Source organism: Mya arenaria, chromosome 4 (genome assembly GCF_026914265.1).
Source record: "Mya arenaria isolate MELC-2E11 chromosome 4, ASM2691426v1".
Classification (NCBI taxonomy): domain Eukaryota; kingdom Metazoa; phylum Mollusca; class Bivalvia; order Myida; family Myidae; genus Mya; species Mya arenaria.
In genome coordinates this window covers 75,860,260-75,873,408 of record NC_069125.1, presented here as the reverse complement: position 1 = coordinate 75,873,408, position 13,149 = coordinate 75,860,260, and the positions used below count along the sequence as shown (strand labels likewise).

The following is a 13,149-nucleotide window of genomic DNA, read 5'->3' as shown; positions in this document are numbered from 1 at the left end:
TTAAAAAGTGAACAAGAATCGTGATGTGACAAAACTGGGTTTTTATTGATTGGCAGAAGAGATTAAGTTTTAACTGCTTTCTTCTATTTTTTGTTACAGTGACGTGATCTTAAGCCTTCCCCAAACACAATCCCATGGAAGTCCTCCATAAACTCTTCCTACATATCAGGTTTAGTCACAGTATGTCAACCTTAACTAAAACAGTAATCTATTTTTAGTAACAGTGACCTTGACCCTAGGGGGCCAAAAAGCAATCCAATGAAAGCTCTGCATAAACTTGTCCTATAAACCAAGTTTGGTCACACTATGTCAACCCTTTCTTGAGTTATTCAGTATTAACCATATTTCTATTTTTAGCAACAGTGACCTTGACCTAGACCATAACTCTCAGAGACCAAAAAACAATCTCAGGAAAGGTCTCTATAAACTCTTCCTATATACCAAGTTTGGTCACAATATGTGGACCCTTACTTAATTTATTCAATACCAACCCTTTTTAACTCGACTATTCAAAGAATAAGGAGAGCTATACTACTCACCCTGGCGTCGGCGGCGGCATCAGCGTTGGCGTCACACCTTGGTTAAGGTTTTGCATGTAAGCACCTTTAAGTCATAATCTCAGTAAATACATCAGACATTGCATCAAAACTTTGGATATGTATTCCCAACTATCTTTCATATTAAATTAATCGAGTTAGATAACAATTTTTTGAATATAAAGCAAATAATAAGCCTTTATTATTCAACTTAGAAATTCTGGTTAAGGTTTTGCATGCATGTACACATAGGTTAATATCTCTGCAACTACTTGAGGTATTGCATTGAGACTTTATACAATGGTACTCAACCATCCAACCTACTTAATTAACCAAGTTAGATAACTCTAGTTTGCATTTAATGCAAATAATTGCCCTTTATTATTCGACTTAGAAATTCTGGTTAAGGTTTTGCGTGTAAGCACACATAGGATAATATCTCAGCAACTACTTGAGGTATTGCATTGAGCGTTTATAAAATGGTACTCAACCATCCAACCTACTTAATAAACCAAGTTAGATAACTCTTGTTTGCATTTAATGCAAAATAATTGCCCTTTATTATTCGACTTATAAATTCTGGTTAAGGTTTTGCATGTAACCACAATTAAGTCAATATCACAGCAAATATATCCTGTATTGCATTGAAACTTCAGATATGTATTCCCAACTATCTAACCTATTAAATTAATGAAGTAAGATAACACTTTTTTGAATATAATGCAAATTATGGGCCTTTATTATTTGACTTAGAAATTCTGGTTAAGGTTTTGCATGTAGGCACACATAGGTTAATATCTCAGCAACTACTTGATGTATTGCATTGAGACTTTATACAACGCTACTCAACCATCCAATCTACTTAAATTACCAAGTAAGATAACACGAGTTTGCATTAAATTCAAATACTCGTAATGGCCCCTTTTTTATTCGACATAGAAATTCTGGTTAAGGTTTTGCATTTAACCACGAATACATCATGTATTGCATTGAAACTTTGCACACAGGCTCCCAACCATTTAACCTTCTTATTTAATCAAGTAAGATAACTCTATCTTTCATAATATATCATTTTAATATCTCAGCAACTACTTGATGTATTGCATTGAGACTTTATACTATGGTATTCAACCACCCAACTTAATTGAATAACCAAGTTAGATAACTGTACTTTGCAAATAATGGCCCTTTATTATTAGACTTAGAAATTCTCATTAAAATTTTGCATGTAACCACATTAATGTTAATATCTTAGCACATCATGTATTACATTGAAATCTAATCTAACAGTGATCCATGCATGTTGCGCCAAAACTTTTCAATCCTTACACTGAAAAGCGGCAGAATAGTTGAGCGTGCTGTCTCTGTGACAGCTCTTGTTCTATTAATAGTAACCTTGACCTTAATCCTAGGGGCCTAAAACGCATTCTCATAAATTGTCCCCATAAACTCTTCGTATATACCAAGTTTTGTCTCTTTATTTCAAACCTAGCTTAAATTATTTGATACATAAGGTGACTTTGACGCTGCCCTCCCACCAGCCCGCCCAAACAATGAAGCAAATCATTCAAATAACTTGTTTTCCCTTTGTGAAACTTGCCCTTAAACTTTAACCTAAGTCAATCAGGGGCCATAACTTGTTTTAAGGATAATATGGAGTTATGTAACCTCATTGGGTGATGATCCTGAACAAAAGTGTGAAGTATGAAGTCTATTGAATAAAGGGTATAGAAGTTATCAATAAATATCCCAACCTGCCCTAAAACTTTAACCTAAGTTCCATAGTCAATAAGGGGCCATAATTTGTATAAAGGATACTATGGCATTATCTAACCTCATAATGTGATGGCCCTGAACAACTGTGTAAAGATGCATTGAATTAAGGGTATTGGACTTAAAAGTGAAAATCCCAACTTGCCCTAAAACTTTAACCTGCCCTAAAACTTTAACCTAAGTCAATCAGGGGCCATAACTTGTATTAAAGATATGGAGTTATGTAACCTAATTATGTGATGGTCCTGAACAACTGTGTTAAGTATCAGGTCAATTGAACGGAAGGTATAGAAGTTAATAAATATCCCAACCTGCCCTTAAAATTTAACCTAAGTTCCATAGTCAATCAGGGGCCATAATTTGTATAAAGGATAATATGGAGTTATCTAACCTCATTATGTGATGGCCCTGAACAACTGTGTGAAGTATTACGTCAATTGAATGAAGGGTATTGGACTTATAAGTGAAAATCCCAACTTGCCCTTAAACTTTATCCGGACGCCTACGCTGGGGCGAGTAGTATAGCCCTCCTTATTCTTCGAATAGTCAAGCTAAAAATCTATTGTTTTCAAATCCTTTGTCTATTTTGCTAGCATTGCAGACAAGTGGGGATCATCGTCAGCAGTGTCACACTTTATTTCCGCTCTCTAACTTGAGCATTTGATATCAAGTATTACTACAGTGAGTTACAATAACGACATGACAATTCAAACGAGTTTGAACAACAGCCAGATCACACAATTATCTGTGGAGTTATTGCCCTTTAATACTACACTTACCTTGTCTCCTCTCTTACTGGAGCATTTGTTGTCCAGTCTTGACTACATTGAGTTACAATCAGTAAGAAATTACAATTTAAACAAGTTTGATCAACAGCAAGATCACACTATTTTCTGTGGAGTTATGGCCCTTAAGTACCAAATTCACCTTGTCCCCTCTCTTACTGGAGCTTTTCCTATCCAATCTTTAGCAAATGTGGTGACAACGGAAATAGGGATGAAATATTTTGGAATTCATCTTGTATGCTCTCTTGCTCAATCATTTCTTATCCAATCTTTACCCAATTTAAAAGCAATGAGTACAAGCATATTATATTGCACAATGTTAATTGCAAAGCTGACTTGGGAGTAATTGGCCTTGAATTTTCAAATTTTACCATCTCTACATATATAAAACATATATATCAAGTTTAATCAGTGGTTGAAATTAACACAAGCCCACAGGCCCTGCACTGGTAAAATGTCTTCCAGGCTTGCCCAAATTCTGAATTTTATATAGCAGGGCTTGTTCAAAAATATGATGCCAAGCTATAGTATATGAATTCGGGCTTGTTTATCCAAGTCTAATTTCAATGATTGTTTAATGGTGAAACATATCGCTCTAGTAACATGATACAGTCAGTCCTATTCACAATTAACATTTGTGTAATCATTTCCCATTCCAAACAGTGGGTCCTTAAACAGGTGACATTTTCAATGTTTTGTATTCTAGTTAATCATGTAGAGGATTAAAATAAGACGTAATGTTGTAATGGTTTATTTAGTCGAATTCCAATCATTAATGAACAATAATAATCACATGGTCATAGATCTATTTGTAAGAACATTTTCCCTTTACCTTAAATAATTATGCCTAGAAATGTACTCAAAACAAATTAACATACAAAGAAAATATGAATTTTGACAACAAAAATATTACAACAATGTTTTGACAGAGAAAATTTTGTTGACACCACATAAGTTAGAATCTGCATTACTTGCTAGCATGGAGTAACAAGATGTAAGAGAGATTGAAAATAAAATGATATGCCAGTTTAACTAAAGTAATGTGTGTATCACATTTTCTACCAACCCATATATGTTCAGAAGAATACATGCAACAAATAGTGTCCCCCCCTCCCCCTTGTGGATATGTGAGGCCACTTGTTCATCAGAAAGTCAATAAATATCCTTTAACTAACAGCATTCTTGTAAGTAAATTTTAATGTTGTTGTTTTTTTGCTTTATAGAACTGGGTTGAAATTTTTAAAATGATGTTTCAAAAATGAAGTTACAACATGGAGTTTTTCATATGCCATTGAAATTGACATTTTAAAATTTAAGAATGCAAGAGAGAGATTTTATTTTTAATTTCAGTGCTTTCTGTGGTCATCTGGGGAAAATTTAAATTTTACACCAAATTAAACAAACATCCTCTAATAACTGCCAATGTTGTATATTATAACGTGAAAAGAGATATCAATTAAAGTTTAAGCTCTTTGTAAGTTAAAGTGTACAAGCTTTATCTTATTCCACTTATTATGACTAAATGTTTTGATTGATTCTGCTTGGAACATTTAACAGGTTAGTAAAATATATACCCACTATAAATATAAACACCAATCCCTTACTCATAATAAACCTCGACTTCATTTTAATATAAGGTGTACAGACTGCACATACATTTACTCGGAACAATGAATATCACTGCAAATACCATCATACTGGCATGCATCATATAACAAGTCATATCAAAATGGACGGAATAAAGCAAAAAAGGTACAATCACAATTTTTAAAACAAAAACTATTTCTGTAATATAAACTGTTCTATAAATTCACTCTGCTCACTTTCTTCTTTCTGCAAGTTCTCATATTGTATTCGCAATCTGAAAAATCAAAATAAGGCACAATATAATAAGAGTTTTATTACGTTTGCACCATAATATTTTAACCTCCATTTTTGTGCAATTTCACTGAAAGTTTGAAGAGGGACAATTACCGGCAAATGAACAACATGCAAATCACACATTAAAACTTTTTCAGATCAATGCGGAATTTCCACTAAGAAACAAATATTATGGTAGTATAATTTGTTTGTGTCTGCTTAATATGCACAAAATATTTCGATAGAGTGTGCACACCACATGTAAAGGTTATACATTTTGGCTTACCACAGGTCAAGGTTATACATTTTGGCTTACCACAGGTCAAGGTTATACATTTTGGCTCACCACAGGTCAAGGTTATACATTTTGGCTTACCACAGGTCAAGGTTATACATTTTGGCTTATCACAGGTCAAGGTTATACATTTTGGCTCACCACAGGTAAAGGTTATACATATTGGCTTACCACAGGTTAAGGTTATACATTTTGGCTTACCACAGGTCAAGGTTATACATTTTGCCTTACCACATGTAAAAGTTATACATTTTGGCTTACCACAGGTCAAGGTTATACATTTTGGCTCACCACAGGTCAAGGTTATACATTTTGGTTTGACACAGGTCAAGATTAAAGATTCTGGCTCACAACAGGTCAAGGTTATACATTTTGGCTCACCACAGGTCAAGGTTATACATTTTGGTAAGGGCAAACCATTTTTTTTTGTTCGTCAGATTTTTACCTAGACAATTTTGGAAAGAGGTTGTAGTAATTACCTCCCTCCCACCCCCACCCATAAGAACTGGAACAGGCAAAAGGAAAACCATTTTCTCCCTGTATAATCAATAAATATTTGAATGGTAATCCTTATCAATATTAATCCTGAGTATATCCAGTGTTAAACACTATTATATTACACTGTCTGCATTGGACTACCTTCTTCCCAATTTTAGGAGTCTGGAGTCTCTATCAAGCAGTCAAGTGGTTAAAGACTCCCAGATTCCCTTTGGTGTTGAACGCTAACAACTAAATATTCACCTTTTAAGTACACTCTTTATTATTGTTAATTGAGACACATAATTACATGTCTTTACATTTTTTGTGCAACATTACTGTACCATAAGATGGCTTTACAATGAAGCAGTTTTTCACATTGATGAAAACTAGCAGCAGACACTTAACCAAATGAAACAAAACACATCAGCACTTATAAAAAAAACATGTTCTTGTTTGTAATCAAACTTAATTGATATGATGCCCATTCACATTTTCACTAAGAGTGGACTGATATACATGATGTAATTAAGCATAAAAGCAACTAATACACCCAGTCCATATACCACTTTTTCCTTAATACGGTAATAATTGTTGAATTCTTCCTAGATGAAAGTACCACTCTACCTTTCCAGTTGCATTTTACGTTCGGCTATCAGGGCCTGGAGCTGCTGCTGCTGGGCTTCCCGCTGCTTCGCTATCGACTTTAGTAAATTGCGGGACCCAATCGCCTACAAAACAAATCAATTTATCACAAATTAAGTGGACAGGTTGGATATTGCAAAAAACATTCAGGACTTGTTATTATTAGTTTAAGTGTTTGCTGGTACACTTTTATACTGTCAGAATGTGGTCCTATGTAACAAGGTATAAGTTATGAATATAGCGGCACATCTAATGGTTGTATCGCTATTGACCTCACTTTTATAGCAACACGGTAGTGTCCACCTCAATATCGAGAGGTTGTTAGTTTAATCCTCACAAGTTGCAAATAGCTATTTGCGCAGTCTCATTACATTTGCATTGCATGATTAGTATCAAGGTTATTACAGATTGTCCTTAGTAATAGTCTCGAAAATTTGAGGATGATTCCATACAATGAGGGGGAATGCCATACCTGGTATTTGATAAGTAATCCTGATTAGTTTTCGCATACTGTCCGATGCAAGATAAGCTTTATAATATATAAATTTGCAAGAAAAACAACTTCAAAATAACACTTACATTTTAAACTTGTTTACCTCAAATTCTTGATCTTTATAGTATTAAAAAAAAAAAAATTGTTATTTTTCTATAAGAAGTGGCCCTAATTTGTGCAGCAACAGTGGGAGTTAAAGTAGTTGATTAAAAAAAAACATCCACAAAAATAACCCTACATCAAAAACCTGCATCAAAACACTGACTTAAATCAATAACTGATCTGCATGTATATGTCAAAAAGAGGGTCATTTATCTGATATCAATCAACGGTTAAAGCAGCAAAATGTCATTGACAATTCTGTAATACCCATGTTTGGCATAATTATGCTAATTGATCAAGAAAATGCAAGCGCCCCTATATCCAGATTATCATGGGTGAAAGTTGGAATTTTGAAAAACCTGAAAAAAATCGCTGGGAGCCAGGACTCCCTGTTAGTCCAGGGCAAAGCCCTCGGTAGTGGTCCTAAGTATAACTAGATGTAAAAAATTGTTGTTGACCTTCAGTTATCTATCTAAATTTGGAGGAGTTGGGTCATATTGCCCTTCCCCACCTTCTGAATATCTCGACAGATTAACATGTTTGGGAAAAATGACCCCTCAAGACCAGGAAAAACAGGAATATCTGGCATATCCCAGAACACTTCCAGCCATGGATCATAGCAGACCTATTTTTTTCCGCTACTTTAAACAAAACAAAAAAAAGTGCCCTGGGCTCCTGATCATACCGCAATATGTTATTCAAGAGCTCTGGAGATACAGATTTTGAAAATCAGACACCACAGGGCCAGGGCATTAAAATGGCCTGGAGAAGGCCCATGTGGGCACACATGTATACAATTGCAGTGTGGTTTGCGCTTATTTCCATTATTTAAATTGAATTATAACAAGAGCTGTCACAGAGACAGCGCGCTCGACTATTCCACCCCTTTTCAGTGTAAGGACTGAAAAGTTTTGGTGAAACATGCATGGATCACTGTTAGATTAGATTTCCATGCAATACATGATGTGCTGAGATATTAAAATAAATGTGGTTACATGCAAAATTTTAACCAGAATTTATAAGTCTAGTAATAAAGGGCCATTATTTGCAAAATACAGTTATCTAACTTGGTTATTCAATTAGGTTGGGTGGTTGAATACCATTGTATAAAGTCTCAATGCAATACATCAAGTAGTTGCTGAGATATTATCCTATGTGTGCTAACATGCAAGACCTTTACCAGAATTCATAATAAAGGGGCAAAAATGATATAATATGAAAGATGGCCATTATTTGAATTTAATGCAAACTAGAGTTATCTTACTTGGTTATTTAAGTAGATTGGATGGTTGAGTAGCATTGAATAAAGTCTCAATGCAATGCATCAAGTAGTTGGTGAGATATTAACCTATGTGTGCATACATGCTAAACCTTAACCAGAATTTCTAAGTCAAATAATAAAGGCCCAAAATTTGCATTATATTCAAAAAAGTGTCATCTAACTTCATTAATTTAGTAGGTGAGAAAGTTGGGAATACATATCTAAAGTTTCAATGCAATACATGATATATTTGCTGAGATGTTGACTTAAATGTGGTTACATGTAAAACCTTAACCAGAATTTCTAAGTCGAATAATAAAGGGCAAGTATGTTGCATTGAATGCAAACTAGAGTTATCTAACTTGGTCAATTAAGTAGGTTGGATAGTTGAGTACCATTGTATAAAGTCTGAATGCAATTGAATACCTCAAGTAGTTGCTGAGATATTAACCTATGTGTGCTTGCACGCAAAACCTTAACCAGAATTTTTGTAAGTCAAATAATAATGGCCTATTATTTGCATTAAATGCAAACTATAGTTATCTTACTTGGTTAATTAAGTAGGTTGGATGGTTGAGTACCATTGTTAAAAGTCTCAATGCAATACCTCAAGTAGTTGCTGAGATATTTACCTATGTGTGCTTGCACGCAAAACCTTAACCAGAATTTTTGTAAGTCAAATAATAATGGCCTATTATTTGCATTAAATGCAAACTATAGTTATCTTACTTGGTTAATTAAGTAGGTTGGATGGTTGAGTACCATTGTTTAAAGTCTCAATGCAATACCTCAAGTAGTTGCTGAGATATTTACCTATGTGTGCTTGCACACAAAACCTTAACCAAGGTGTGACGCCGAGGGCGACGCCGACTTGACGCTTAGGTGAGTATCATAGCTCTCCATATTCTTCGAAAAGTCGAGCTAAAAATGTTCATACAATGTTTGTCCCTAAGCAAGCTTTTGTTTGAAATTATGTTTCTTGTTCATCATCATCATTAATGAAATAAAGTAAATCTTACATGTTTAAGCTTTTTTCTCTTAGACAATAGCTAGGGGACAAGTACTAGGAAAAAACTCAATTAAGAATTACTTAAACTGCATATGTTATACCTGTTATCACATGTTAATGTTTCCTATTAACAAAACTTACCTTCATCTTTTCTTTTTCAACTTCTTTGGAAACATTATCAACAACTTCAATGAATGTGCCAACTATCTTCTGGAAATCTCCTATTTCTGAAACAATATGCCAGTTTAAATCAGTCTTAGAAAGTAATAAATTCAGTATTGCATAAAAGTAAAATATTCAAGTATACATATACTGTACCTGTTTTTTTCTAAATGCTTGGAAAATTTACTCATTGTCCATTATGCCAGTTGATGTTTAAGCTACCCTGACCTGACCAAATTATATCACCGGTAAATATTTATATTAGGTCTTGAATTGGGGCAGTTATATTTGACGGGACCCGGGACTGCCGGGATCCGGGACCCAAATTTTCATTTTGGTTTTATCTTTGTGTTTGTAATGTTTGAGCTTGTACAAGCCATTCAAAATAGTGAATACATTAAAATAAATATTTTAATAGCATATAAATTATTTCAATTCATATATTGTGATGCACTTATGTATTTTTTGGATGCGCTTGTAACTAATTGTATGTTTGATTTTATGATCATGCATTTCCTTTTTCAAATTGTTAATAAATCAATAAGAAATATGGAAAAACACAACAACATATATTAAGGTTGATATTAACGTCAACGACAACGACCCGGCACATCTTTGAATAAGCTGGGACTTTTACTGATAACTGTCTATATCGATAATTGGATATAGCCGGTACCGTTGAGGTCGGGACCTTATAGCTTGTAACTGCCCAGATCGCTTCACAATTTGGATATAACTATGGTGACCATGCATTTAAAGTGGATTTGAATACATGTTATGTAACTATTCACTCTTATTTGTTTATTATTTACTCTCAATCCAATACATTAGCTATCCTTATAGTTTATATGTATTAGTGAGACAATAATATAATCTACTCCTAAAGTGTCAATCCTAAATGGCCCTGAGCCAGTAACCAAATACGAAGGAAATTGGCCCCTACTGTGACACCAGGAGATGCACAGCAGGGGATTATCAGTGAATCAGTTTAATATGTTAATCGATTTAAGTGTTATAAAACACTAAACAGCGCTAGATAATTATCATTATTTGTCTTAAATCATATTGTCTTTTTCACCATACAGTTCGCATAGAAAACGACGTAAATGTTGTCCGAAATGACAAATAAGAGCCAAATATATACAAACGATATAACTACACTTGACCAACAAGGTAAAAGTTTATTAATTTGTTATCTAACAAATCTCTAATTAATTTAGCAAATTTTATATAACTACCCCTTGAATTGTTCAGAAGGCATTTTAAAGTATAAAGGAAATTAATTATTTTTGAAAAATAAGTGATTGATAAATCAGCGAATTGACTCACGACCAGTTTATTTACTGATTTTCTGTAAAATTTAGGATATGTCAGATTAAGTCTTAGAGCATGTCGCGAAATTTAATGACACTAACAGTGTGACTGTTTATACATAATCAGTATCGAACAAGAATAATCTTACTATCGACGAAATCCTTGCACTCTTCTTTGAGCTCAGATGTTTGTTGTTGTACCTCAGGCTCTAACACGCGAATTTTATTCAGCTCATCAAAATGTAAGCCAGCCCGTGACAGCGCTTCGTCGGCCATTTTAGAAAGGAATGTGTAAACAAACAAGAAGCGATAGACTGGTCTCGTCAACGCGTTTTTGAAAATACTCGTAACATTCTAAGTGTTCAACATCTAATTGAAAATAATCGACCTCTCCTGCGCTGTAATCGGTTAGCCACAATAAAATGCGCGTTCAGGGAAGCCTTACTATCATTTGACTGTTTTATGTTTCCCTGTAACGACGCCACTACAGTAGTCTGCAAATACTCCAAACCATAAAAAGACTCGTAAGCGTTTTTATGCCCACCTTCGAAGAAGGGGTATATTCATTGCTATGCACATGTCGGTCGGTAGGTCCTTCGGTCCATCGTTAGATCAAAGCTTGTCGGAGTGATAACTCAACAATTCCTTGACGTAGGGTCATCAAGCTTAACATGAAGGTTAGGCCTAACCAGGAGTTGACCCCTATTGATTATAGGGGCCATCGGGTTAAAGGTCAAGGTCACAGTGACCTTTAATGGTATTTTTTTGTAAAGCTTGTCCGAGTGATAACTCAACAATGCCTAGACCTATGACCATTTTACTTGACATGGAGGATGGCCCCTATTGATTTTAGGGGTCATCGGGTACAAGGTCAAGGTGACCTTGAATGATAAAAGGTTGTCCGAGTGATAACTCGACAATGCCTTCACCCATGACCCTCAAAGTTGAAATTTAGGTTTGGGTGTCCAGTAGATGACCTCTATAAATCTATTGATTTTGAGGTCATTTAGACAAAGGTCAAGGTCACAACTAATATAAGTCATTAAAATTTACGTCATATTTACTTAATTCCTGTTGCTAAAAGGATACATGTTTATCTGCAAATATCAGTCATCATCTGAACATGATTAAAAACTGTAGAGTATTGCTCACACTTTTAATCGTCATAATCTTAAAACTGCCTCTAAGGCATCCAATGACAATGACAAATCAGCTGTCATTTCGGTCCATGCATGTTTCATTCAATTCTCCAATTATTCCTGACATCATGGCCATGATGGCGCTCATGGATGCATAATGTCTGACAAACATCCCTTGTTTAAAAGGGTCTTGTGCACACAAAAACAACAAACGAAAATGTAAACGCATACATGTAATGGAAAAACAATGACTAGCGAGTTTTATTTGTCTTAAAACATTGCAAAATATATAGATTACGTCCGATTTCTGTTAAATAAAGAGCAAATATACAAACTGTATGATAGCAAAATTGTATGTGATCACCAGACAATACTATTGCTTATTTAAGGTCCGCCTTTTTCACCACAGATGTACTTGTCGCAGTTTCGATCAATTGCTCAGTACAGTACAGCTCAGTGGAGTTTGAAGTGAATTATTGGTGAAATGAAGATATTTAATCGGCAAAAATGCCCTTAATATAATACTATACGACAGTACAGTAGCGTCTGACCTACAACTCTCTACCACTCTCATTCGTTAAGGTACTTTAACTCTCAGCTATGAAATAAATATCATTTCGGGATTCTTCTAATTTGTTAAAAGAATATAATTTAAAAAAGTAAAAACACCCTAAACTGTTATCATATCAATTTACAATTATTTGGACTACTCCATGTACATTTCTGGTAAATAAGTGTTTTCAAAGCCTTTCTAAATTACCAGGAACACAAAAAAAAAGAACAACCAATAAAGGGGCACAATGCCAGATACCAAAACTATTCACAATACATTTAATATGTGTGTGACAATAAACCTTTCGTAATATTAAGCTCATGAATAAAACATGCGGTGCCCAGAACGGGTGAGGTTGGGGGAAAATACTTATCTTTCGTCAACTCGTAAAAAAATGTCAGTCTAAAATTTAAATAATCAAACTTATACTATTTTAATTAACACAATAAAATCAAATTATTAAAATGTTAATTTTGTTTTATTCGATTACTTCGCTGTTCTAGCCAAAGTTCTTGTTTTATTCCGTGTTCTTGAAAGTACTTTATTTTCAATATCAGTTCAGAGCTTGTGACCATGTTCCGTGGGTTGTTCCTGTGACCAATAACAATTCATCCTACTCCCAGGTTGTTCCAATATCGTTTCAAAGTACCATTTTTGTTCCCTACTTTGTACCGTTCCTTCCCATGTTCTGTTCCGGGTTTCAGTTACGACCAAGTCCACGTGCAAAGCAAGCTGTCTATGAATTT

At 34.5% G+C, this 13,149-nt stretch overlaps 1 protein-coding gene across 1 annotated transcript; it reads right to left on the bottom strand.

The window, feature by feature from the left end:
• Positions 1–3,829: 3,829 nt before the first annotated feature.
• LOC128230577 (intraflagellar transport protein 20 homolog) lies at positions 3,830–10,993 on the bottom strand. The gene is made up of 4 exons (XM_052942986.1): positions 10,861–10,993; positions 9,378–9,463; positions 6,354–6,457; positions 3,830–4,955 (listed from the first exon to the last, which is right to left on the bottom strand). The coding sequence occupies exons 1-4, from the start codon at positions 10,985–10,987 to the stop codon at positions 4,874–4,876; spliced, it is 399 nt and encodes a 132-aa protein (XP_052798946.1). The 5' UTR covers positions 10,988–10,993; the 3' UTR covers positions 3,830–4,873.
• Positions 10,994–13,149: the final 2,156 nt, after the last annotated feature.

What these genes read in the sequence shown, in the direction of transcription:
- LOC128230577 (XM_052942986.1), bottom strand. Translation starts at nt 10,987, where the DNA reads ATGGCCGACGAAGCGCTGTCACGGGCTGGCTTACATTTTGATGAGCTG. An exon ending in TTGAAAAAGAAAAGATGAAG is followed by an intron (nt 6,458 to 9,377) that starts GTAAGTTTTGTT and finishes TTTGTTTTGTAG; the next exon opens with GCGATTGGGTCCCGCAATTT. An exon ending in CGTAAAATGCAACTGGAAAG is followed by an intron (nt 4,956 to 6,353) that starts GTAGAGTGGTAC and finishes TTGATTTTTCAG; the next exon opens with ATTGCGAATACAATATGAGA.